Source organism: the organism of the source record quoted next, unplaced genomic scaffold (assembly GCF_019419815.1).
Source record: "Pyrus x bretschneideri cultivar Hongxiangsu unplaced genomic scaffold, Pyrus_bretschneideri_v1 Contig24, whole genome shotgun sequence".
In the NCBI taxonomy this organism is placed as follows: domain Eukaryota; kingdom Viridiplantae; phylum Streptophyta; class Magnoliopsida; order Rosales; family Rosaceae; genus Pyrus; species Pyrus x bretschneideri.
The window spans coordinates 282,778-309,608 of record NW_025999546.1 but is presented as its reverse complement, the minus strand read 5'-3'; the positions used below and the strand labels follow the sequence as shown (position 1 = coordinate 309,608).

The 26,831-nt window shown below is 37.2% G+C and overlaps 3 protein-coding genes across 8 annotated transcripts; 2 read left to right on the top strand and 1 right to left on the bottom strand.

The window, feature by feature from the left end:
* Positions 1–2,154: 2,154 nt before the first annotated feature.
* Positions 2,155–16,068, top strand: LOC103937365 (glutamate receptor 1.2). The gene is made up of 5 exons (XM_009347310.3): positions 2,155–2,529; positions 12,977–14,280; positions 14,615–14,918; positions 15,041–15,357; positions 15,564–16,068. The coding sequence occupies exons 1-5, from the start codon at positions 2,250–2,252 to the stop codon at positions 15,915–15,917; spliced, it is 2,559 nt and encodes an 852-aa protein (XP_009345585.3). The 5' UTR covers positions 2,155–2,249; the 3' UTR covers positions 15,918–16,068.
* Positions 16,069–17,645: 1,577 nt separating this feature from the next.
* LOC103937358 (tubulin-folding cofactor A) lies at positions 17,646–20,313 on the top strand. Its single transcript, XM_009347303.2, has 4 exons — positions 17,646–17,802; positions 18,496–18,654; positions 19,845–19,931; positions 20,013–20,313. The coding sequence occupies exons 2-4, from the start codon at positions 18,502–18,504 to the stop codon at positions 20,115–20,117; spliced, it is 345 nt and encodes a 114-aa protein (XP_009345578.1). The 5' UTR covers positions 17,646–17,802; positions 18,496–18,501; the 3' UTR covers positions 20,118–20,313.
* A 451-nt stretch (positions 20,314–20,764) lies between these two features.
* Positions 20,765–25,902, bottom strand: LOC103951663. Of its 6 annotated transcripts, XM_048585985.1 has the most exons (5): positions 25,564–25,902; positions 23,591–23,670; positions 23,197–23,283; positions 22,199–22,860; positions 20,765–21,602 (listed from the first exon to the last, which is right to left on the bottom strand). In XM_048585985.1, exons 4-5 carry the CDS (start codon positions 22,807–22,809, stop codon positions 20,909–20,911), a joined length of 1,305 nt encoding a protein of 434 aa, XP_048441942.1. In that variant the 5' UTR covers positions 22,810–22,860; positions 23,197–23,283; positions 23,591–23,670; positions 25,564–25,902; the 3' UTR covers positions 20,765–20,908. The 6 variants fall into 6 exon arrangements, with proteins under 6 accessions (XP_048441942.1, XP_048441940.1, XP_048441945.1 ...); XM_048585983.1 differs by lacking the exon at positions 23,591–23,670; XM_048585988.1 differs by lacking the exons at positions 23,197–23,283; positions 23,591–23,670 and having other exon boundaries at positions 25,564–25,592; positions 25,706–25,902.
* Between the last annotated feature and the right edge of the window lie 929 nt (positions 25,903–26,831).

Sequence of the window (26,831 nt, the reverse complement as noted above, 5' to 3'; positions counted from 1 at the left end):
TTGACTAATAAGCTTGACAAGTCAATCCATCATACATTAATTCATAATTACTTTGTCATTGCTGTTTGTATAATGAATTGATATGTAAATGTGAGTTTAGGATTTGGTGTTGTGAAACTGATTTGGGCAAACTTTGATTTGTTAGATGTACTGGTCAATCAGGATCTGTACTTGAAATTGCACTTTTTGTCACTGACTAACTTGTAACTAGTTGACTAGCTTATTTGGTTAGTCTACTATGCAAAATTGAGTTGTTTATTTTGCAGGATATTCCTCCTGGTACCAATTTCAAAATAGCATAGGATGGTGAATGGCAGAAAGCAATGGAGGATGAACTCTTCATGATTGTGAAAAATGGCTCTAGGGATTTAGTGGAGAACCCCACAAAGAAGCCAGTGATAGATGTTAAGTGGGTATACAAGACCCAACTTTAACCTGGATGGTTCAATTCAGAACAACAAGGAACGCTTGTTGCAAAAAGGTATTCAAAGAAATTTAGGGGATTTCAATGAAACATTTGCACCAGTGGCAAAGTTGGTTACCATAAGGACACTGATTGCACTTGTGGTGTATAAAGAATGGAAATAGTACCAACTTGATGTCAAATGCATTCCTTAATCTAGTGATAGAGGGGGAGGTTTATGTGGATTAGTCTGAGTGATTCATTATCAAAGAAGAAGAAGACAGGGTCTATCGATTGAAAAAAGGCTCTCTATGGTCTAAAACAAGCTCTTGGAGCTTGATACCAAGAAATCTTCTCTTATTTCACTGCAAATGGGTTTTCAAGAAGCACAAATGAGGCAACATTCTACATCAAAATTGAAGATGACTTTGAACTCATAGTTTGATTATATGTTGATGATGTGGTATACACTGGGAATTGTGAGAAAATATTGAGTGATTTCAAAACTCATATGATGGCAAAATATGAAATGTTTGATCTAGGTCTACTACACCATTTCCTTGATATTAGGGTAATCCAAACTGAGAAGAGCATCTTCATTCTCCAAAGGAAGTATGGTCAGACCCCTCTAGAAATATTTGGGCTCAAAAACTATATGGATCATATTTGTCTTGGAAGATTTTGTTCAAATTCAACTTGATGCCACTCCTCTCCTTAAGTTTGCAATTGCCATCACTAAGAACCTTGTATGTCATCAAAAGACAAAGCATATTAATTGAAGGTATCACTTCATAAGGCAAGCTCTGCAAGAAAATGTGATTGAACTAGTCTACTGCAAAATTGAAGAACAGTTGGCAGATATCATTACTAGAGCACTACCAAAGGATTAGTTTACATAGACCTGGTAATTTCTTACACAACTCGTTAACACGATATGTAAATGACACGAAAGTAACGAGTTTTAGATCAACACGATAACCAATCGGGTCGTTATTAGGTCACACAATAAGAATCCGTTAATAACGGGTCCTTAACAGGTTTACACGAAAGTGACACACGGGTAACCTATTCCGACACGTTAAGAAAAAATTATTTTGATGATTTTAATTTTTTAAACTACTAAAAAAACTTACTATAAATACAATAGCCGTAGTGTATATGTATATATTGTATATTAAATATATATTATTGTATTATTGTATTATTATTCTATATGAATAAAAAAAATTTAAGTTTTATTTATAGTATACTATAGGCAAAGAGTGAGATTAAAAAATTATAAAACACATAAAATAAAAGTATCAAGTAATTTAAAAATACCAACACATTAAAAATCATAATAATTAATTTACAAGTGTGAAAAATGAAAAAAAATATACAAAGGCTATGAGTATGGGTACATCGTTGTGTGAATTTTAAAACCATACAAATCCTCATAAATAGTATTTTTAAGGGAGTTCAAAATAAATACAATTCATAATCATTAATGTACAAGTCTAAAAAACATTAAAGCATATATAAACGTGCAAGGTTCCTCAACCTTGAAACACAACTCTTTTCATTTTGCATATTCTTGAACATTTGATATTTTATAGTAAAGTACTAATGATTTTTCATTAGGCTCTTACTTTGGAGTATACAATACTTAAATGTTCTTTTTATTTTATTTTTTTTATTGTTTGGGAGTAATATTTATGTGCAGCCTTGACTATTCCACCAATATGTAACTATCGGCATTTATTTTGCTTTGAACTTCCAACAACCTTAACCCTATATAAGCGAAACGATGCTGCGGTGCTAAACCAAACAAGAGAAGTATTGATTAATTGAGTAATTTAAGTTAGTGATGCACATGGAGTTTCGATCAAAGAAGCAAATAGCCTTCATCTGTCTGTCCGTAGTAACCTTGTTTAGCCTTCTAGGTCTCTTGTTTGCCGAAAATATTGTTGTTGAAGATGTTCATGTAGGTGTGATTCTTGACATGGGGTCAAGGGAAGGGCAGATTATTCTCAGTTGCATTTCTACGGCCCTGTCTGATTTTTACCAGCTGCATAAAAACTACACCACAAGGCTACTTCTACGAACCAAGGATTCCAAAGGAAAACCTCTACATGCTCTATCAGCTGGTGAGTCGCATATATCTTTTCTTTTTAAGTTTTTATGGCAGCTACGTACCATTAAATAATTAGCTTTATATATAGTGGCATGCAGTTATACTTAGTAATTATGTAACTTGGTGCAAGTTTGATCTCTACCAATTTTTTTCTTTCTCAACAATTAACCATTTAACACACTAATATCATCGTTCTATGAAAAAATAGTAATTATAAGAAGCTGTCATCAAATCTCATCTATGTTGTTTCTCTAATCCCCTTGATATATTCGCAACCAATAAAAAGGTTTTGACCCAAAAAAGAAAAAACCAGTAGAATATTTGTTCTCCTTAGTCAACAAGGGGATCATACAAGCAGGGCTGCGGGTAACAAAACGTTATGCTATTTGTACCAAGTAATCTTGGGATTGTAATTGGAGATTTAGGACAGAATATGTAGAAGATTATATTTGGGACATTCGAATTACATAAAAGAGTTCCAATTTTTATGCAACAGAAAGAAAATCCAAAGGAATTGTTTACAACGATAGTCAACTCCAATTAGATAGCCTAATTAACAGCTTTCATAAGTCTTAGAAGAAGGATTCAAGTCTTAACACTCTTCAAAGTTGATCCATCTGCAAGGTGATCTCCAGACTGCACGTGGCTTGGCTTCCCCCATAGTAGTAAGTCCGGTTCTGGCCGGTTCCTTTGCTCACGTATATCTTCTTCGTTAAAATTCCATTTCGTGAACATTATTCATCTACACATTCATGGAATAGAGCCTATCTTGAAAGTCCACGATTGACCCAAAAAAAAAAGTTTACGAATTTTTAATGGCTAATTACAATAAATTAAACTTTGTAACTAACTAAATTTATAAGATTTAACGAAAATAAAATACATTCTCATGACATTCCTAGCATAAAAAATATAAGGTTCTAGACAACTGACGTAAGTGATGCACCAATACGTCATTCCATCTTCACATACCTCACAATGAGTTCTAGGGTTTCAGACCAACTCAACAGAACCAATGGAAAGTGAGATTTCAGACCAACTAAATATAATCCAAATAGTGCAGAGTTTCAGACCAACTCAATGGAAACCAGATGGAGATAGGGTTTCAAATCACTGAACGGAATTGATAGATAAAAGCGATTCTGAACCACTTAACAGAATTCAATGAAGACAGGGTTCCAGACCACTCAACGAAATCGATAAGGATAAGGATTCCAGACCACTCAGTGGAATCCAAGGAATATAGGGTTTCAGACGACATAACAAAATCGATAGGGAAAGAGATTTTGGACCTCTCCACGAAATCCAACGAAGGCAGGGTTCAAGACCACTCAACGAAACTGATAGGGAAAGGGATTCTGGAACACTTAACGAAATTCAACGAAGATACGATTCTGGACCAACTTAATGGAACCCAGACAGAGCACGATTTCCAAACCACTCAACGGAACCAAACAGAATTATAGGAACCTGTTTTAGAACAACTCAAGGGAATTAGACATGATTTGAGTTCGGTGTCACAATTTCCCATAATAATAAGTTAATGGTCCTCTACTAGCCCTCTCATTTCCCAAACATTTTAAATATACATAGCAAAACACATTTCATAAAATAGATCGATGACTAAATTCAAAAGCAGCAATCTAGCAGAAAACATATTTTATAAATTCATGTCATGTCCACTAAGTATACTAGCATGAAAATTTTCAAGGTAAGAACCATACCACATATACTAAAGTCACTAATATACATATAGAAGCCTAATAACCATGTGAATTCTGGTAAGCCGTCACTTACACACAAACTGAGGTGCACATCCCCATGATGGCTTACTTATCAAAGTAGGCCTAGTAGGCTCTATCAGGTCTTCAGTAATGCTAATTTTGGTATTTAAGAACAATTCAAGACAATTTAACCAAAAGTCAACCCTCGTTCAACATGGTCAACAGTTGGGTCAACAACCTTACGTAATCCCCTCAAGAAGATCCACAAATTTGATTTTCGATCCACAAGTTCCTAAGGTTAGCACAATACTTCACAATAACATACTTCAATTCCATAATGATCCAATGGTCAAATCTTTGCCAGCTCCAAAAGTTGAGTGGCAATTAATAATGGAACTAGGTTTACAAGATTGAATCTCATCAAGCAGATATCAAAAACGAATTCAGACATCGAAATTAGCCAAATGGAAAAAGTGGGTAATCGGGCCCACCCATCGGCCGCTGCAACCATGCGCTTAACAGAACTGACAGGGAGAAGGATTCTGATGGAATCTAACGAAGACAGGATTCTAGAACACTCAACACAATTGATAAAGAAAGGGATTTCAGACACTCAATGAAATCCATAAGGAAAGAAATTTTGACCACTCAATAGAACCGAGAAGAGAGGGATTCCAAGACCACTCAACGGAATCCAATGAAGATAGGGTTTCAGACCACTTAATGAAAATGATAAGGAAAAGGATTCCAAACTACACAACAAAATCCAACAAAGATAGGGGTTCCAAACCAATTAACAAAACCCAGACGGAATGCATGGTTCCAAAATACTCAACGAAACCGAATAGAATTCTAGGATCCTAGTATAAAACAAATCAAGAGAATTGGATACGATACGAATTTGGTGTCACAACTCCCCATAGCAATGAGTTAACGATCATACCTACCCTATTGTTTAACAAATATATCAAATATGCATACCTAAACACATTTCATAAAATAAATTGATGACTGAATTTAAAAGAAACAATTTAGCAGAAAACACATTTTATAATCCATGTCATATCTGCTAAGTATAATAGCATGAGAATTTTCAGATAATAACCATACCACATATATTAAAGTCACCCACATATAGAAGCCTAATAAACGTGAATCCTAATAAGGTTTCACTTACACGCAAACCAAGATGTATATCACTCAGGATGGTGTACTAATCAAAGTGCAAACTAGGATCTATTGGGTCAGTAATAATGATAATTTGAATATTTAAGAACCCAGACATTTTGACCAAAAGTTAACCTTAGGTTAATGTGGCCAACGGTAAGGTCAACAACCCTACGTAATCCAACCCAAAATATCTGCCTATTGGATTTTTGATCCACAAGTTCCCAAGGTCAACCCAATACTTCCACAATAACATACTTCAATTCCATAATGATCCAACTTTCAGATCTTCGCCACCTAAAAAAGTCGAGTGGCAGTCAATTGCGAAACTAGGTTTACAAGATCGAATTTCACCAAATGGATGTGTGCCAAAAAAAAAATTAAAAAAAATTAGGGCATCAAAATTAGCTAACTGGAAAAAAGTGGTTTATCGGGCTCACACGCCGCCACCGCCGCACTGCTAAACATGGTGGCTTGTGGCAACGACTTGTTGGAATACAACCAATACCAAAGTTGACTCATAATGTGTTAAATGAAGCTCGTGAAGAGTACATCAATTTTCTGTCGAGCCTTGATATGTCGAGAACGGTTGCTAAACGAAGAAAATATTGGGTGACAAATGATCCTTGGGATGAGGGTAGTTAAACCCAAGTGGAAGTTGAGGTTGATTTGCCAAGAAAACATCGAAATCGGCCTCAGAAAGTTTGCACGAAAACGAGCTAGTCGTCGGGTTGTTGGGGGGGGGGGGGCAACTGGTCAACTTGTGGGTTATCTTTCCCTAAAATAGTAAGTCTGGTTTTGGATTGCTATTTGTAGTGTCTAATTTACTATTTTTCCCTTCCTTTTGGTCGTTTATATCTCATTCATTAAAACTCAGTTCCACGAACGATTTTATCCTACATGTGCATAAGCCCTATCAGTAAAGTCCACAAATGATCCCAAAAGGTCTACGAATTTCTTTTATGGCTAATTACGAAAAATCGAACTTTATTACTAACAAAAATTCTAAAATTTATTGAAAGAAAAATAAATTCGCGTGAATACAAAATACAAAAATTTAAATTGTAAAAATCTGAGGGTGAGATTTCACATATAGAGGCTACATACATAGTTTGGGTGTACGGGATTAAAGAACACTAGAGGTTGAGCCATGTATATGTTTGGAGGAACTCATGTATAAGGCATTTTTTGACTTTTAGTTGACAAAGAGGCTAGCCACAACAAATTGCTAAGCTCAAAACAATGTGAATTGCCGTCAATTTGCCACATGGCTCAAGCTTTCAGTGCAATTCTTGCCAAAGGCTGAAGAAACCCTTTGCCATCAAGTATGCTTTTTAACATTCAACAAAGCCATCAGGTTTGTGCTTGATGCAAAAAACCTATTTGCAAGAACCTGTGTTTTGATTAGGGTGAGAAGGAACAATGGACCATATATATTATTGCGGATAAGAGCATTAATATCCTCGTCGTTCACAGCCCATATAAATGCCATAGAGGATTCTTAAAAGCATGAGAAAAAAAAAAGATAGGTTCATCCATCGCAAGAGAAGCTTAAAGAGCATGGGGGAGAGGATACCGTAATGTTCCATTAGTGCATGTCCTTGGTTTGGAGATGCTATCTTGAGGCCTGGTGACCATTAGATGAATGGAGGCCGTGGTAGATTATGCAGAAGGTTGACTGGCATGAGCATAAGGCAATACGCTAGGTAAAAGATGCTGAGGTGGAAGGCACATATTGGATATAATCAACAAGTGCATGTGCAACTTGAGGAAATTTGGTTAGGTTCAACTATGTGAGGCATGCAGAAAAGGGCACAAACCGGCCGAAGCTAGAGAAGGCATATGGCCTGCCACATTTGGCATGGGTTGGTTTGTGGGCTCGTAGAGGATAGCAAGATTTCAGAGGAAGTGACAAGCTGATTATTAGGCCATGGAAATGTTGGGCTAGAAAAGGATTGGCCTCACATGGAGACTTATACATACATGGAAACATAGTAGGAAGTGCATGTTGAATCGATGAAATGTTGCATAAATGTTGAGTTTGGCATGGAAAGCTACGTGATAGGGAATTTGATATGCAAAGTGTTTTAGATTCATATATGAAAATGCAATCATGTACTTACCTTATCAAATTGTTTAGACCTAATATTACACCATAGCCCTCGTGTAATCCAGATCGTTGAATGAATTACCAAGTTGGTTGACAGCCTAGAAATGGGGCTATTAGTCTCGGCCCAGTAAAACATTGTTGGTGCTGTGGCCGAGAAAGAAGGCTTTGAATTTCGGCATGGTAGTATAGTATTGATAGAGTAGTCGAGTCCTAGACGAAGAAGGACTATTTGAGGATCATGATTGGTTTCTAATAAGATTTGAATTAATTGTTTGAGGATCAAGATGAATTTCTAGATAAAGTATGAATTCACCAAATACTAAGACTAGGTTCAGAATTCTAGATCGAGTTGAAGAGGGTGAGACTTGATAGTGACGGAGTACGCAAAACCTTTGTCACACCCTTTTGTAAAAACTAACTGTTTCACTAACCGTTAGTTCAGATTTTGAGTGGATAAACGAGTTTGGGTTGGCAGTTGACGGACGATGACAGACCAAATAGATGGGATTTTCCTAAAGCAACTAGTGAAGACCACCGACTAAATAGACAAGACTGAAGTCGTAGAGTCCATTTTCTTGATGAGTCTCAACCGACTAGATAGACAGGGATTCTCCCAAGACTATGACTGACTATTATCTCAAGTCTCAGGTAGCAAAAAGTCTTTGATTCTTTCGTCGAAAGAGGTATGTCACAAGCCTTTTTGACGAAGTGAAATGTCCTATAATTGGTTACTCCTATGTTACATTTAGAGTACGACAAATTGACGGCCAAACCATTTTTACGATTAAGACACTCATCTTTTTCGAGTATCTTTGTCCGTATAGTTTGATACCAATTTGACGGACTTATATTTAACAAATATAGTTGAGGCTGCCGAACCTAATGCAAAAGTTTAAAAACTTCATAGCGATTTGCATTGTGTTCAGGTTCTAGAACACAAAGCTGAAAATGCTTTTTCCTCGGTCGAAGTCTCTTAATTCAGAATTCAGCAACACATTTCATCGCATCACCAATCAAGATTATTCACCCCGTCAAGCTGGGTAGGGAATTGGCACACTTGCATTAGTATATTAAAAGCACCAAAAGACATAATTAGCTCTTAGTACTTCGACCTCCGAGCCATGTAGGCTATATAATTTTTATGACCAACACAAGTCCAAACCTTTCCAACTTGCAGAGCAAGAGATCAATAAAGTCTTTACTTCCTATTTCTAAAATCCAATTAGGCTAATAAACGAACATTATAACTCAACTCTTGTCTAATTTGTTGAGGAAAACTTGGAGTACACAATTCTAACACAAGTGTTCGAGAGACAAAACAAGTAAACAAATTACTTGTATTAACTCACAAAAGATTACAATACACAAATTCTCAGGGACACTCTTTAGAAGCTATCACTCACTCTTTCTAGAGACACACTCTAAACCACACACACTCCTCACAAGACTACTCTTACTTCTCACTCTCAGAGTCTCACTTAGCTCTCTCTTAATTCTTACTTCTTGCTTGTTGTATTGTTTTTGCATAATAGCCACACAATATTACAAGCTATTAGAACTTTCTAGCTTAATCACCTACTTAACATGCATATTTGAACTAGAAAAATCTAGTTCATTTGCAGCTGCCCACCAATATGCTTGCTAGAGTTCTCTAGTAAAATCCCATGCAAGATTCTTCTAGAATACCAAGACCTTCATAATGGGCTGGACCTTAATATTTGGGATGGTGTTGTACTTTTAACATTCCCCCTTAACACCAGCTTATTCTTTTCTCCATACCGAGTTGATAATGAAACTTTTCAAACTTGCTGGTACTCAAACCTTTAGTGAACAATTCTGCAACTTGTTCATCTATATTGATTTGCCTCATCTCAATCTCTTCTTGCAAGACCTTCTCTTTAATGAAATGATAGTGTACCTCCACATGTTTTGTTCTTGCATGAAAAACTAGATTTTCCACCAAGTGAATTGCCGATGGGTTGTCACAGTACCATGGTACATCATAATCTACTAATTGATGTAGATCACTTATCAACTGTACCAGCCATGCATTCTCTTGAGATACCATTGTTGCTGCTCTATACTCTGCTTCCGTGGTTGGCAAGGACACTGTTAGTTGTTTCTTGCTGCGCCACGAAACTACTCCAGAGCCAATTCTAAAGACATACCCAGTGGTCAATCTCCTGGTGTCATGATCTCCTGCAAAATCTGCATCACAATAGCCAACCAACTTACCGTATTCACTTTTCTTGTACAAGAAACCATAGTCAATTATACTTTTTACATATCTCAATATTCGTCGAACCGCTTCTAGATGAGCCTTATTTGAATTTTGCATGTATCGACTTATCACACCAACTGCATAAGGAATGTCAGGTTGAGTTAGAGTCAAGTAGATCAGACTACTTACCAATTGTCGATACATTGTTGCATCTTCCAAGTCTCTACCTTCATGTGCACACATCTTGGCATTAAGTTCCATTGGTGTCGAGATTGGTTTGCATTCAAGCATTCCAAACTTCTGCAACAAGTCATTTGCATACTTTTGTTGACACAAAATACCCCTTTTTGTGTGCGATCAACCTATAATCCAAGAAAGTGCTTGAGTTGTCCAAGTTCTTTCATCTTGAACCGAACTGACAAATTCTCCTTTGTTCAACGAATTTCTGCCTTATCATCGCCAATGATGATTAGGTCATCCACGTACACCAGCACGACAAGTAACTTTCCTCCATTAGCTTTAATGAATAGGCAGGAATCTGCATGCCCACTGAGTAACCACTTTGTGTTAGAAATTCTGGAATCTTACCGTACCACGCCCTTGGTGCTTGTTTCGAACCATAGAGTGTTTTCCTTAACTTGCACATGTACTCAAGATGAGCTTTGCTTTCAAAAGCCCATTGCATGCATCATGTAGATCTCCCGATCTAACTCTCCATGCAAGAAAGCATTATTCACTATAAATTCCAATCTTTTTAGTTGCAAGTGCAAGTAGGACTCGTACGGTCGTAAGCTTTGCTACTGGACTAAACGTTTCATCATAGTTTAGTCCATACTACTGAGAGAAGCCTCGAGCCACCAACCGAGCCTTGGACATTTCAACTGAACCATCAAGACGATGCTTTATCTTGTACACCTATTTGCAGGATATGGGTTTCACATCCCTTGCCTTTGGCACCAAATCCCAAGTTTTGATTTTGCTTAAGCGCAGTGATTTCTTCTTCCATAACTCTTACCTATTCAGAACTATGTGATGCCTCTTCAAACGTCTCAGGTTCTTTTGCTGCTCCATCAGCTATGGCAGCATTGGCATATTTAGGATTTGGCTTTCGTATTCTTGTTGACTTCCTTAGTTGTGATTATGGAGTTGGTATTTCCACTTTACTAGGTCTAACTTCTCCTGATTGTTGATACACACCAGTTTGCCAAGGACTCTCAGGTACTTCTTGTTTGACATTGTCACCATCAAACAATTCCTTGAGCTCATCTGGACTTGATTGGATATGGGTAGCTTGGTCTCCCATTTTCTCCTACAATGTATCTTCAATCTCTTTCAAGTCAGGCAACACCTTATTTTCTGAGCACCAACAAGATGATGTTTTTGAGTCTCATTCTTCTTCCAAGGCTAGAGACACTACGGCGTCCCAGTTATCTTCACTTTTCTTCTCCGAGTTGGTGACTTTACTCTATATAGGCTTTTTGAACCAGCAATCATTCGCCATGTGGCCCCTTCTTTCCACAATTGTAACATTTTCCTCAAATCTTTTATTATTTTGGGACTGACCATAGTTGTTGTGATATGTTGGAGCTCCCCCTTGCCGAGAACTCCCCTCATTCTAATGACCTTTCTCCTTGTCACCATTTCTTTTCAATCCTTGACCAACATGCTACTTAAAGCTGCCTTTATATCTATTGGTGTAGAGCGTTTCTTCCTTACCTTTTAATGAGACCCTTCCCATTTGCTTTGCCAAAGCTTGTTGATCGGCAAACAAATTCTCAAACTCAACAAATGATGGTTGGGTCGGTCATCCTTGTACAGTAGCAACGAAGCCTCGATATTTAGGTATCAACCCATGGATATTTATTTTTTTTATTTTTTTATCCTTGATTCTACAATGGCAGCACTAGGATTTAACTTAGAAATTTCACGACAAATAGACTTTACCTTGTGGAAATATTCGGTAATAGTCATGTCTCGTTGGGCCACCCATAATAACTCATTCTTGAGAAGCTGCAGTCTTGTATCATTCCTCTTTGAAAAGAGTGTGGCGAAGGTGTCCCACGCTTCTTTCAGTGTTTTAACTTTCCTTATGTGCTCTAACAAGTCCTCTTCAACTGTGGTTTTTAAGGCAAACATGGCTTTACCTGCCTTGATCTTCCATTTCCGCAAAGTGCCGCTGGTGTCTTCTTTCGGTTGTGTAACTTCATTACCGTCGACGACATCCCAAAGATCTTGGCCTTGTAGGTAAGACTCCATACATGTCGCCCATGTGTTCTAATTTTTGTTGTTCAACTTCTTGATTGCTCCAACAACCTGAAGATTAAACATCGTGTCAACAGAACTTTGATAAGCCGTACAAAATTAACCAACAGTCTTGCGAAGTAGTAAACTTCTCACGATTCCTGAAAGCTTCACTAGAGATGGTCCCTGATCGTACTGCGCTGATACCAATTGTTGAGGAAAAACTAGAGTACACAATTCTAACACAAGTGTTGGAGAGACAAAGCAAAACAAAATTACTTATATTAACTCACAAAAGATTACAACACACAAACTCTCAATAACACTTTTTAAAAGCTATGACACTCACTCTTTCTAGAGACACCCTCTAAACCACTCACACTCCTCACAAGACTAATCTTACTTCTCACTCTCACTTATCTCTCTTTTGATTCTTACTTCTTGCTTGTTGTATTGTTTAGCATAGCACTTCACCAGTTTATAGGTGAACTTAACGACCTAGGCTTTGCATAATAGCCACACAATATTACAAGCTGCTAGAACTTTCTAGCTTAATCACCTACTTAACATGCAGATTTGAACTAGAAAAATCTAGTTCATGTGTTGCTGCCCACCGACATGCTTGCTAGAGTTCTCTAGCAAAATCTCATGCATGATTCTTCTAGAATACCAAGACCTTCATAATGGGCTGGACCTTAATCTTTGGGCTGGTATTGTAGTTTTAACATAATTGCCTAGGAAATTACCAATCTAAATTTAGAACTTTAGTACCACCACAGGCGGTGTTCAGGTGTACACAGAAAAAAATCTTCATTTGCGTATAGAACAAATAACCTAAGACAACCAATTACAGTAATTACATGAGCTAACAAACAGCTATCTTAACAGGTTATCTTGCCAGGTACTTGAATTAGTACGCAGTAGGTACAATTATTTATCATTAAATATTTTTTTTTTTTTTTTTTCTAACTCTGCTCACGATCCTCAACAATTGCAGCTCTTAATCTTTTGGATAACATCAAAGTGGAAGCAATAATTGGTGCACAAACAAGAATCGAAGCAAGCCTACTGGCAGAATTAGCAGAAGAAGTTAAAGTCCCCATAATGTCTCTTTCTGGACCGAGTCATTCTCCACCTAGAAAATATCCCTTCTTCGTCGAGATCACACAGGATGAAACATTTCAAGCTGCGGGAATAAGTGCCCTCATTGAAGCTTTCAGATGGAGGGATGTTATCCTTTTATATGAGAACTTAAATTATGGGAGGGACATCATTCCATCTTTGATCCATTCCTTACAAGAGGCAAATGTTAATGTTGCATATAAAAGTTGCATTTCTGCCTCCTCAACAAACGAACAGATCAGCGAGGAGCTCCGCAACATCATGAAGTTGAGGACTACGGTATTTGTGGTGCATTTGTCACACTTGCTCGTTCCTCGCTTTCTCCTAACTGTGAAAGAGTTAGGAATGATGAGTGAAGGGTATGCTTGGATTATGACATCAACTAGCCTTAGTTTCTTGCATTCCTCCACGGACTCATCTGTGGTTGAGTCAATGGAAGGGGTATTGGGTTTAAAGACTTATATTCCAGCATCAACCCGCCTCCACAATCTTACTTCAAGATTGAGGAGGAAGTTTTACACGGAAGATCAAAATATGGAAGTAGGTGAGTTAAGTCCAGATGAAATTTGGGCATATGATGCAACTTGGGCTCTAGCAGAAGCAGTAGAGAGGACGAGGACAAAATATTCCACAAGACTATTGAACCTAATGGATTCGAATAATATTACCAAACAGGGCCTTATTCTTCTTCGGGAGATATTGCTTACTAGGATTACAGGTTTAGGTGGAGAAATTCAATATCCAAATGGGAAGCTAATTTCAAGTGCATTTGAGATTGTAAATGTGATAGGAAAAGGGGAGAGAAGGGTTGGATTTTGGCCTTGTTACAAGACATTCCACCAAATTAATAACAGAAGAAATTTACTTTCTGCTAACGATCTGAAGACAATCATATGGCCTGGAGGGTCATCAACCTTCGTGAAGGGTTCCAAGCTGCAATTGAGCACTGAAATAAAACTAAGAGTTGGTGTTCCACCAAGAGCGTTCAAGGACTTTGTGAACGTGGACCATGATTTCCAAGCCAATAGAACATATTTCTCAGGGTTCTGTATAGACGTATTTGAAGCTGCAGTTAGAGGATTGCCATATAAAGTACATTATGAGTTTATTTCATTTCAAAATGCCAGTGGACATATGGCCGGGACATACAACGATCTTGTCTACCAGGTTTATCTTCAGGTATATATGCTGACTTGGAAATTAACTGTAAAAAACATAATCTAAAAATCTATTCAATTTTTATATGAGTGTTGCTATTTGGATTCCACGTGCAAAATGATGAGTGATGAGTAAACGTGATACAAATAACATTATGCAAAACACTTACTTCAAAAAATGTGTGGTTGGTAACGGAAAAAATCTATGTTTTATTTATTAATTATTTGGTATTTCTTTTCTGTTTTTAGTCGAGAACTATTTGATCTTCATTGTGAGTTACTTATGATTACTTATGAAATTTCTAATTAAATTATTTTGTCTTTGTGGTTGGGGGCTGTGTGGACTGGTACAACAGAATTACGATGCTGTTGTGGGAGATACGACAATCACATCGAACAGATCTCAGTATGTTGATTTTACAATACCGTACACTGACTTAGGAAAGGGAATGCTAATAAAAAAGGGAAAGACAAACATGTGGATTTTTTTGAAACCTCTTTCGGGAGACCTTTGGATAGCAAGTGCCTGTTTTTTTATCTTAACCGGTTTGGTTGTGTGGGTAATCGAGCGTCCAGTCAACCAAGAATTCCAAGGCACGCCATTGCAGCAAATTGGAACAATATTTTGGTTCTCCTTCTCAACCCTTGTGTTTGCTCATAGTAAGTGCTCTATAATCTCATCACTTATCCAGTTAATGTTATACAACTTTTACTTCAGCTAATGAAGAAATGCTCAACTCAAAAATATATATTTTAAGATCTTTATTTGTTAATTCATACAGGGGAGAAGATACTAAGCAACTTGGCAAAGTTTGTAGTGATCATATGGGTGTTTGTTGTGCTTATACTGACTTCCAGTTACACTGCAACATTAGCATCAATGATGACTGTCAAACAAATACAGTTAAACCCGGGGAACTATATAGGTTATCAAATAGATTCAATTGAAGAATATGTTGATGCTTTATCAAGAGGAAGTAAGCATGGTGGTGTTTCTGCTATCGTTGACGAGGTTCCATACATCAAGGCCTTCCTCGCAAAGTATTCCGCTGACTACTCAATGATTAAGACCGAGTCTATAACCAATGGTTTCGGCTTTGTTAGTAACCTCGCTCCCTAATTGACATGCATTAATTTAATACGCACTAAAATTAGCGAATACGCATGATATTTTTTAGCTTGAAGATGTATTTCTACCCGATAATTAACGTGCAATCAGAATTTTAATAAACTATACAACAAACTTTCAATAAATAGCAGAAATTTATTATAAGCTGATTAATTCGTGTTCATGTTTTGTATCAGGTTTTCCCGAAAGGTTCGCAATTGGTCCATGACATGTCAAGGCAAATTGAAATTCTAAGAGAAGAAGGAAAACTACTAGAGATGGAACAAACTTGGTTTAGTAAAACACCTCTTACATTTGACGACTCGAATAATAATGATCCGAATGCTCTGAACTTCAGCTCCTTTCGCGGTTTATTCCTCGTTACTGGGGTTGCTTCAGCTTTTGCTCTTTCCTTATTCACTATTTTCTCACTCAATGAAAAATGGCATGTCCTGGAGAAATGCAAATGTCGGAATCTGGTTCGAGAAAAGCTGCAGTTTGTAACGAAGTGCTTCTCTAACAAAGTCGCCAGTCATAATGGAGAAAACTAGTATTGCACGCGATGCTAGCTATAAAATATTTGTAGCAACTAGTGGAGTGAATTCAAATACATTGTTGTATTAACTTACTAATTGACCAGTTAGGATTTCAGAGCTCTTATGAATTTTTGAATGGAATGTATGTATGTATTTTTTATTTTCATTTTAGTTTTATTAACTTACTAAGTGACCCAAATAAGCTTATCTTGCTCATCAATCTTGCTACATCCTGAAACAAGATGGATGATTTTAACATTAAAAATCTGAAAGAAAGCAGCAGCCACAACTTAATAAGTTATACAAGAATCAAATTTGGCACATAGATCATTAATAAGCATGGATAGCAAGAAATATGCAGAGCGTATGAGTGAACGTATGTATATATAATAGAACTAGTAAAAAAGAGGAACAATTGAAGGAGCAAATATCAAAAGCTGTAAACCCCCTGATATACAATAGGGGTAACGCCTCCCCAGTTTTGAGAACATATTGCAAAATAGGGCAAATAGTTGGCTAATATATATATATATATATATTTTTTTTTTTTGAATAAACGATATTATCTGCATTAAAGGATGAGGAAGTGGGCTAAGCCTCACAATAGGCTAGCAATAATGTGATTCAAATTCGTCTTTAGCAAGAATTAATCTAAGACCTCTCACTTACAAGTGAAGAGGAATATGATTAGATCGTAATGCTAAGTGGCCAAAATAGCAACTTTTAGAAGCTACTTTAATAAAAGGCTGACTTGAGCCTTTAATGAACATTTTCAATTGCTGTAATAACTTCATTAATTTTTTGAAAATGACATTTTTAGCATTCCACACACATTTTATCTCTTAGAGAATAAAGTGACTGTTATTTCCTACCACCACCATTAAGGTTGCCACCACCACCACCACCATAACCACAACCTCCGTCACTGTGTCCACAACCACAACCGCCTCCACCACCATTGTCACCACTGTTGCAACCACCATCGCCAACATCATCACCATAACCGCAACCACCACCACAATCAAAACCGTCACTACCGACATAGTCACCACCATCATCGCCACCATTGCCGCCAACACCACCACCATCACCACAATGCTGCCACCGGTGCTACAACCTCCCTACCACCATTGTTACCTCTACAACTGAACCATCACATCCCACTATTAGCACCACAACCATCACCACAATGCTGCCACCGGTGCTACAACCTCCCTACCACCATTGTTACCTCTACAACTGAACCATCACATCCCACTATTAGCACCACCACCATACCTCCATCATTGCTACTACCATCACCCCCACCAACCCGCCACTGCTGTCGTTGCCCGGGCTCCTACTACTATGTCCATTTTGTCATTATATACAATCATATTAATTTTTTATTAAAATTTACCAAACAATTTTATATTACTTTTCAAAATCACAACACGTTTAAAACACAATCAACTAAATGCTTATCTGCTTTACTTTACAGTTGATTATTCTTAAAACACAGCATAACCAAAAAAAAATACAGTAGAAGCATTTTTTTAAAAAGTACAGCAGAAGCAGTTTTTAAACACAATAATCCCAAACCAATCCTTAGTGTAATTTCTAGAACCTAAAGGAGTTTTGTGAAAATGAAAACAAGAAAATCCTCGGGGTGTTTGTGATATTATCCTCTGTTATGTGGGTGTTAATTCAAGGGACAGATGTCAAACAACTAGACTAGTCACAGGGTTGGCACAGAGGATTGGACACAGCAGAACACACCCGAAAGAGAGGAAAAGGCGAAAGAATACGGAATCGGGTTTTGTCCACTTCATCTTCGTCTCCAGTTTGCTGCCATCATTGTACTGCTCTCCCTCACTTGTAAGAGCAGCATCCCACCCAAAAGCTCCTATATTTACAACAGGTACTCTCTCTCTCTCTCTCTCTCATCTAGATTGTTGAATGTTAGATCACTGCCCTCACTGGGCACGTTTTTCATATATTTCTTTCAAGGGTTTTGGACTTTGCCTCCAATCCTCTTATGTGTTCGACCAAATGCCTGAAAGAAATTCCCCAAATGCTATCTTAATCATGAATCTTTCGGCCACTGATGGATCTGTTTACTTTACCCTTTTAAAACTCAAAATTTTGTGCCTCTGAGTCTGCATTTTGCTTATTTTATGCTTGTTTATGTGCTAAAGTTAACAATCAGACATTGGGTAGATTGTATTTTCCCTTTTGAGATGTTTACCATTGATGGGGTTTTCTTCTTGAAACACTATACCATGATCTGTTCTATCCGTTGTACAACTCCAGTGTAGCGCGGCAACGGGTGCACGTTTGTGTAGTAATATATGCTCTAGTAGGAATGAAATATTGTTAATCTAAGTCTTTTTTCTGTTTGATACTGCTATTGTTATTATTATTTTTGCACCCATTACGATAAATTCTTGGCTTCGCCACTCCGCCAGTTGTTGACGTGAATGAGGACAACGTGAATCGTATCTTTGGTTTAAATCCATTGAAATAGCATGTGTTGATGAAAAGAAAGCTCAGATTGAATATTTATTATGGTCCCATATTTTGTACATGCTCAAGAAAGTGATTCTTTTGATAGGTTACCATGGCAACCCTAAGAAATCTGAAAATCAAGACTGGTACTTGCAAACGCATCGTTAAGGAGCTTCATTCATATGAGAAAGAGGTTGAGAGAGAAGCTGCAAAAACAGCAGACATGAAAGAGAAAGGAGCTGATCCTTATGACCTGAAGCAACAGGTTTGGTCATGAATCACGAGTCATGACATGCATCAGACACCATGTAGAATCATTAAGTTGTCATCTTCTTTTAATTAATATAATCTTGCAGTTCTTCTCCTCATAAAACTATTGTTGTCGCAGACATTTGATTAGTTGAAACCCACAAATTTGTTATGTGGTAATTCAAGATTTTTATTTGTTCAGTCAAAATTTGTACAATGGATAGTGCTTTTCACACATCCCATTTTACCTCTCACACACCCTTGTTAATTTGTCCATTGATCTTCTTCAATTCATTCGTTCCGATGGCTCTAGAAATTGAAAGGGGTGTGTGAGAGGTAAAAATGGGTGTGTGGATAGCACCACCCTTGTACAATTAGGAATAACACGGTTTCTGGGTTTTCTAAACTTATAAGTTCCTGAACTTCTCTCTATGTTGCTTAGCTGTTTTGATTGCGGCAACCTGTCATATATTCTGTTTGTCATATGCGAGTCAGTTATCAACTGTTTTTGGATTTTATGTGTTCTAGCCTTTTAGGTATATTTCATTCCTTGTAGTGGGTATATATTACTGGATTGCTAAGTATACAGCTTCGTTAAGATTTCTCAAATTAGGTTGCCGTTTTTCTTTTGAATATTTTCGGCATCAATCAACTTGTTCTACTTGTTTGCTTAATATTATATCGTTATTGTAACCTTATAATGTTCAGAAATGGGTAAGATGTACTTTGCACCCATGAATAAATGTGGAAAGTCACTTGCCAAGCCTGTACCGCAGTAGTAGAAAAATAATTCCTAAATTTTTGTTTCTTATTTTTCACTAATTCTAGTAGTAAACTTTTCGAACCAAATTCCTGTTGGCTGATAACTTATTTGTTTGCTTGCTTGTGTGTAAAAATTGTGGTAATTTACAAGCTTTTGACAAAAGAATGAAGGTTTAAAATGCATTAATTAGTTGATTGACTGTTCTATGTTTTTTTTATTTTTTGGAGACCCATTAGTTCTAAATAGGTTATAGTAGTTTTTCCCATCACCTAATGTTCAAACTGAAGGCCATTGAATCAATCTTACTTCTGATTGCTTGAAGTTCTCCTATTTCCTTTGTTAAGCTACTTCATTGAGAAGTAAAAACTGAAGAAATGAAAAGTTAAATGGATAGATGCATATCCCTTCCAAATAAAATTCATGTCTTCTTGGTTTCCTTACAGGAAAATGTGCTGGCTGAATCTAGGATGATGATTCCCGATTGCCGGAAACGCTTGGAGGCCTCATTAGCTGACCTGAAAGGAATTTTGGTATGTACAGTCTTGGTTAACCCTAATTTCAATTAACGACTCCGATAACCCCAATTTGTTAAGCAACATAATTACTTTCAGGCTGAAGTAGAAGAAGAGTTGAACCAGAAGGAAGGTCCTGAAATTGAAGAAGCTCGAACCATTATTGGAGAAGTTGATACACTGTTTCAGACAACAGAAGCCTAATGTGATGGTTGTTGTAACATTGCTAACATCGCGTGGTTTTGGTTCTCCATCGTCTTTTGTTCTGTTTCGTACGATGGTTTTCTATGGATCCTTATTCTCTTGCATGTATTGATATTTTCCGTTCCCTCGACAATCTTTGAATTTCAGTTTGTTTGCAACTATGCTATTGAATGAAGAAACGAAAGATTTGATACTAGTTATTCTTCTATTCTTTCCCTTTCCTTCCTGCTGGATCCATCTGTTCCCGAATAAGTCCATAACGTGTGAGAACGACATGGAATCAAAAGAACCAACCTAATTGTTTCTTCTTCCCTTTCTTTTAAGTGACATCTTGGTTTTACCGTGTACTCCTCGTTGAATATTTGCTTAACAGAAAATTGTACGTGTATCCGATTGCATACAACCCACAACCGGTGATGCATAAGTTTTCTTGCTTATCAAGGCATCCAACTGTATTGGCCTAAACGAATTTAGGGCACCTAATTCTGCGTAAGAGCCAACGACTCTAGAATTTCCTAGGCTTTTAGGGTTTTTCTCCGAGGAAATGAAGAAATTCACCAAGTTTTCAGTTCGATTTATAAGCAAAAAGTTATATGTTTTCCCAAAGCCTATCCTCCCATGATAAAATAGTATACTGCCCAACGAGATGTATAACGACGCCGTGTTGGCTTACTGGTACCATGAATGAGTACTTAAACAATCTTTGAGAGTTCTAAATAAGAGTTTTCCTGTACATAATGCCAGATGCTACATCAATCAATAAAAACTATAGCTGTTTTATGTGCACGGAATCATATAGAAGGGCAGGAGGGTTTCCTGAACTTCCGGAAGGGCCTACATGCCTCAATGCTGAGATCAACTGCAGCTGCAAGAGCCATGAAGATGGCGGCATCCTCCACACAAGTCACATGCCTCATTGCTAGTTGTACCAATGGCTTGCTGGCTTTTCCTTCCCCTTGCACTCTACAGCTCATGACGAAACCACCAACATCTGGATACAAACCTGCAAAGTCTCCACTGGTTTGGGGGCTTGGTATCGGACTGGCGGCTGCTGTTGCCGCTGCTGCCTGCATCTGTTTGTCTGTGTCTATGGAAAAATCTCCACCCTTTTCAGCATTGATGCGGATTTCAGACATGAAGAGATCCACAGCCTCCTGGCATTCTGACAGAAGGCGAAATCGACAGAAAACGGAGTCTCTGATGCCACGCTCACGCCATGCCTCAAGCTTTCCCCATGGCTGCCAGCTATCAGGCCTGTAAGCATCAGGACTAACAATCAACCAAGCTCCTGGGTTGGACCTTGCAACCCAATCACAACCTGTTGCTGGAACAAATGGGGTTGTTATAAAGGCTGCTGCAATAGCCGAGCCAGAGAGATCATGTATTGTCACCTTCCATCCCTTTCTCTCTCTTCTCTCTGTATCCAGATCAGGATTGTTAGCAGCACCTGACCAGTATGTGCTCAGTGGATCCACCTGGGGAACCCTGCAAATTCATTAAACCATCAAAACTACATCGACACAATTGTGAATTCAAATTAGAAAACCAAACTGTTCATAGCAAGAGAGGAAATTTGGAGCGTTGGATACTGTATCGAACACTTCCTGGATATTCATTAATAAAACTAAAAAGTTCTGATTAATCCGAAATTTATTATGTAACATTGTAGGTCACCTTGATTCCTGACAAGGCACACGTTGAAAATCAAATAGAAAATAAGAAAGAAGCTGTTTTGTGATGAGGCAAACAAGGGGACTCGGGAAAATGACACAAGACAAGTACAGTGAGTTTTTTAATACAAAAGACCGTATGACAATGATGTGGCAAGATAATCAACAAACTTTTTTTAGGCACTCCCGAGTTGTATCTTACACTGCAATCTGCAAATTCAAAACGACAAATTGCCTCTTGAAACTAATGCAGTCAAAACCATACAACTCAGCAATCCTTGTTCATCGAACAAGAATCTAGAACCAGTATAAACATTTGACAGACAAAAGTTCTGAAATCTTAAAACTGTAGCATCCTCAAAAATCTTGAACAAGTAATGTAAATTATAAAGTTAAAATAAGTCACATCACCTGTCTCGGATGAACTTGCAGCTGAAAATAGGCTGTTTAATGGAGCCTTGAAGCTGAACTATCTGAGGACTAAGTTTTGTTGCATCATCAAACTGGAAAACATATCTCGGATCAGGATCTAGCCTTACTCTCAAATGAAGCTCCGCACTCAATTTTCCATTCTCCTGCTTGTTTTTGCCGATTGCTATCCACCCACTGAAAAGAACCACTGACTTTCTTTCCCCCCATTCAGGACCAACCTCAAGCTTATATGTCCCAATTTGCTGCCTTTTGGTCCCTACACCACAGTGGGATCCCTTCTTCCCAGTGAAAATAGCGATCTCCAGACATGAATGAGGATTGTAGAAACAGCCGGGTTCCAGCAGTGCTTTAATATCAGATTCTTCAAGATAAAAACTGGAGGCAGTGCTATGAGAATCAGGTGTAGCAGCTTCAGGAGAAGATACTAAGGGAATTGATGCTGTCTGCATAGGGAATCCTCGAAGGCGAATTTCACATGAATATGGGGAAGAGAATGCATGAATACCAGATTTTTCAGACTTTAAAGGTGTTCCAGGAATCCTTAGTCCAAGTGAGCCTATTGACAACCTAATAAAAGCCTGAGGATCCATTCTGGTCACAAAAATTTCCCCATTATATCTAAAGCCACGATCTTGGACGGCCTGTGCATCAACAGAATAGCGACAATTAGATCACAAAAATTAAGTAATGAAATTCGATGGCATATCAATGTCAGAGGGTGTTAAAGTGTTATGTGGGGGACTAAGAGTTTCTCTTTCTAGGGTCCTATTTCTAAGATAAAAGGAAAGCATAAAGACAATAGCATCACATAGTAAGTAGACAAAATTGAATAATAAATATTACTTTTATTATTATCTAAAAAAAAAAACGCTGTTATAGTGCTCAAAATGACAGCATTAGAAAAACGTAAACACTATCTGAAAGGCTGCCGAAGGCTTTTGGCAAGATGAGAAACAGAAGGTTTTAGGTATACTCACCCACAGTGACCGTTCCTTATGTACTCAGAGGTCTTAACAATTGTTGAAAATTTCAAATCCCTTGACCATTTGCGCCCAACTAGACGTCTAACAATACACATGGCAATAACTATTTAATATTTGAAGAATAAACAAGTAAAAACAAGTACCGTTATGAATATCAAAACGGGATCTGTGACTTTCACCATTTCAATCCAATTTTCTCAACTTTAATAAACTGAACTGATATGGAGTGACAACAGAGCCAGTATGAACATTCAGTGGAGAACCACAAGTATTTAGACAACAACGTCGAAAAACAACACTATAAGACCACGAGAGGAAGATCTGAAACCTCTAATATAGCTCTAAACCTCACCAAAGCAGGTAACATTACAATTTTGGCATAGCTCACCTCCAAAATTGAAACATAAGAAAAAAAACATTATCTGATTTTTGCTTTTCAGTTTTTAGTGAATTCTCAGAACCAACTACCTGCCATATAAGGGGGCTACAGTGAGAAAAATATCAAAGCTTTGCACGCCAAGAAGAGATTCCTCAATATTTCATTACAAGTCATAGAAGCAGATAAATCAATTGGGTGGAATAAATCAAAGGAGAACACCAAATAACAACCCATGGTCGGTTTCAGCAAGAAGAAGCTTTGATTGTATGCAAGAACCCGGCTTCAAAGCTACACAAAGTCTTTAACTTCAAAGCTACACAAAGTCTTTAACTTGCACAGCTGCAGAGCTCTAATTGATCAATTTAATGTCGAACTAATGCCAAATCATATTCAGGATTTTATCTGACAATTCACTCAATATCGCAGAACATTCATTATCAAACAGTCCCATTACAAATCAACTAACGTAATGTAATGTTCCTAATGAAGTTAACGACTTTCTAACCAATTATTCAATGATGTTATACAGAAAGAATAACATACAATTACCTGAGTGGACTTGGATTATGTATCACAAACCCAAGTTTACAAATCATGGAATTCGGCTTCAGGCCTTGAGAATTGTAGCTCAAAATAGTTGTTATACACATGATTAGTTTTCTGATAGATTTCCCATATATAAGAAAGATACTAACAAAAGACAGGATCATACTTTCTTCTTCGAATAAACATAAAACTACCAAGAGAAGGAAAGCTGGCGCAGTGGATGTTCTTAATATAAGGTACTTTCACAGTGTTTCAGTTCATTTATTCAAGAAGTTACTGTGTTATCGAATGCACCATGTAGCATGCTGACGCAGTGCATCAAATCCACCCATATAATAATGAGTGTAGAATCATTAATACATAAATCCTAAATGTTGAACTTTAACCCATCATACTGTATTAATGATTGTACAAGCATTATTATACGCGTGGATTCAATATACACCACAGCAGCATAACACGTGTTGTATCTCATACACACAATTAGTTATGCATTTATACAAAGAGCGATGTTATTGGAGAAGAAGTAATGAATATAAGGCCCATTTGGCGTTTTATCAAACCTCAGCCAGTAAGTGAAGCAGGGTTTCCATTTAAATAAATGAACATTCAAGCCAATTTAACAACAGATAAGTTTCCATTCAAGGTAAAACATCTCGTGTCATTTGTAAGGGTTGTTCATAGGACGCAATTGACTTGCCCTCTTTACCTCATGTGACAAGTCTTCAACTCAATTTCACACTAATTTAGTAATCTCTGGTCAAATTACATTAACCTAAAACCAACTTCGCATTCCTTTAAATTCAAGCCAACCACAGTCCACTCTATACAGATAAACAGGGAAAAGAAGATGCACTTACAAAATCTAAGAAAGTAACAAATCAATGAGGTCAACAATGCTTCACCTAAGCAGATTGTCTTGGCTGTGTTCAAATTATGAAGCTTTTTGTGTGGATTGACCTGAATTTAAAAATTTCCATTACTCGTATCGTCTTGTGCAGTTTCCCATCAGAACAGCAAAGATTAGGCTTCTAAGAATCAGTTGCATAGAAATCCAAGACTAATCAAACCAATAAATTTCAGAACCCTCCCCTTGTTTGTGGGGCAAGTGGATAATTACTAATTAGTAATCAACATACTGAACAACAAAACTCTTGCATCCAACAGACCATTGAAGCTAAAACAAGCCAACCAACACAGTTCAAATGTCAACACACTAAGCTCAGCCAAATTCAAATTTCATCAAACTAAGCTCAACCCACAAAATTTTTCCATACAAAGTACACAATTCAGCACGATGGAACCCCCAAAGTATCAGAAACATTGAGAGTACAGATAAAAAAGCAGAGTCAAGAGTCACACAAACAAAGTTAATTTGCAAGCATCACGACAGAACAAAAACAAAAGAGAAAAAGAGATGAGAATTGCGGGAGTACCTAAATATTGCGCAGCTGAAATAAAACCACTGATTGAGCAGCAGAGAACCACAAGTCCCAAGAAAACAAGAACAAGAACAAGGACAAGTGAGAGAGAAAGAAACGCCAAAAACTGGATTATCCAATAGGACAAATCTCTTACCTTCTTTTAGGGAAAGGGAAGGAACCGAATGTGGGTGCAATAAATATATGAGTAAATGATTGATGTGAACTTCAGCAGCAACTCTAGAGAGAGAGAGAGAGAGAGAGAGAGAGAGAGAGAGATGGGAAGTGGGAACTGCTGCTGTTGGGTGTCTTTCTGTACTGTGAGTCGGCTTTGGATATCACGTAGTAGGCTGTGGGGGGATCAAAAGGACACACAGCACACCAGAGCACCACTCTTTTCCCTCCCCTCCCCTCTGCCTTCTCACCGTAAACAAACCAAAAATACCATCGTCATTTTCTTCTCTTCCTTTCTCACTCTGGCTCAGCTCCACCTGCATCAGTCATCACTATATAACGTATTTTACTTTCATTTTAATTCCCACTGTGTTTTCTTTATTTTAATTCATAAACAAAAATTAAATGAAAATAATCTCCTCTTCATATATATGAAAAATAAAATTATAGTATACCGATAACACAACTTGTTACACAAAGTGCCATAATACAATTGATTGTAATTGTTTTTTTAAATTTCCAACCCACTTTAATATTACACTTGTTTTACTGTGCCTTATTTCCGATACACTAAAAACAATTTCATCCATATGGCAATATTTTGTCACTCTTATATTGTCATATGCTTGAAACCAAGAAACAACGTTCAACCAAAAAATAACAAAAGTTGTCACAACAGTAAAAGGGCCACATCAGTTTAACCGAGAGTCTTTTGTGCACTCATCTTTTCACCTCCTGCATTTTCTTATTTATTTTAGCAGTTTAGATTGAATAATTTATAAAAGAATCGATATAGTGAATTGAAATGGGTGGAAACCACTCCTTGAACGTAAATTGTGACCCCGGCAACCATTATCTTATAAGATATTCCAAAACAAACCTATACTTAACGTACAATGAAGATAAATAGTACAACTGGTGATTGTTTTGACGGTTAAAACATTTCACTTCAACTAATTGTATTTCAAGTTCATACATTTTTTTTCTTAATATAAAATATTGCTTAAAAAAAAAGTAACAATCTCTCAACAAAAATTCATAAATAAAAATGGGCTGACATCCTGTGAAAATAAATATATAAAATTAAACGTTCTCTTAATTATTTAGTA

What these genes read in the sequence shown, in the direction of transcription:
- LOC103937365 (XM_009347310.3), top strand. Translation starts at nt 2,250, where the DNA reads ATGCACATGGAGTTTCGATCAAAGAAGCAAATAGCCTTCATCTGTCTG. An exon ending in TCTACCAGGTTTATCTTCAG is followed by an intron (nt 14,281 to 14,614) that starts GTATATATGCTG and finishes CTGGTACAACAG; the next exon opens with AATTACGATGCTGTTGTGGG. An exon ending in TAACCAATGGTTTCGGCTTT is followed by an intron (nt 15,358 to 15,563) that starts GTTAGTAACCTC and finishes GTTTTGTATCAG; the next exon opens with GTTTTCCCGAAAGGTTCGCA.
- LOC103937358 (XM_009347303.2), top strand. Translation starts at nt 18,502, where the DNA reads ATGGCAACCCTAAGAAATCTGAAAATCAAGACTGGTACTTGCAAACGC. An exon ending in CTTATGACCTGAAGCAACAG is followed by an intron (nt 18,655 to 19,844) that starts GTTTGGTCATGA and finishes GTTTCCTTACAG; the next exon opens with GAAAATGTGCTGGCTGAATC. An exon ending in CTGACCTGAAAGGAATTTTG is followed by an intron (nt 19,932 to 20,012) that starts GTATGTACAGTC and finishes AATTACTTTCAG; the next exon opens with GCTGAAGTAGAAGAAGAGTT.
- LOC103951663 (XM_048585985.1), bottom strand. Translation starts at nt 22,809, where the DNA reads ATGGATCCTCAGGCTTTTATTAGGTTGTCAATAGGCTCACTTGGACTA. An exon ending in TGCAAGTTCATCCGAGACAG is followed by an intron (nt 21,603 to 22,198) that starts GTGATGTGACTT and finishes ATGAATTTGCAG; the next exon opens with GGTTCCCCAGGTGGATCCAC.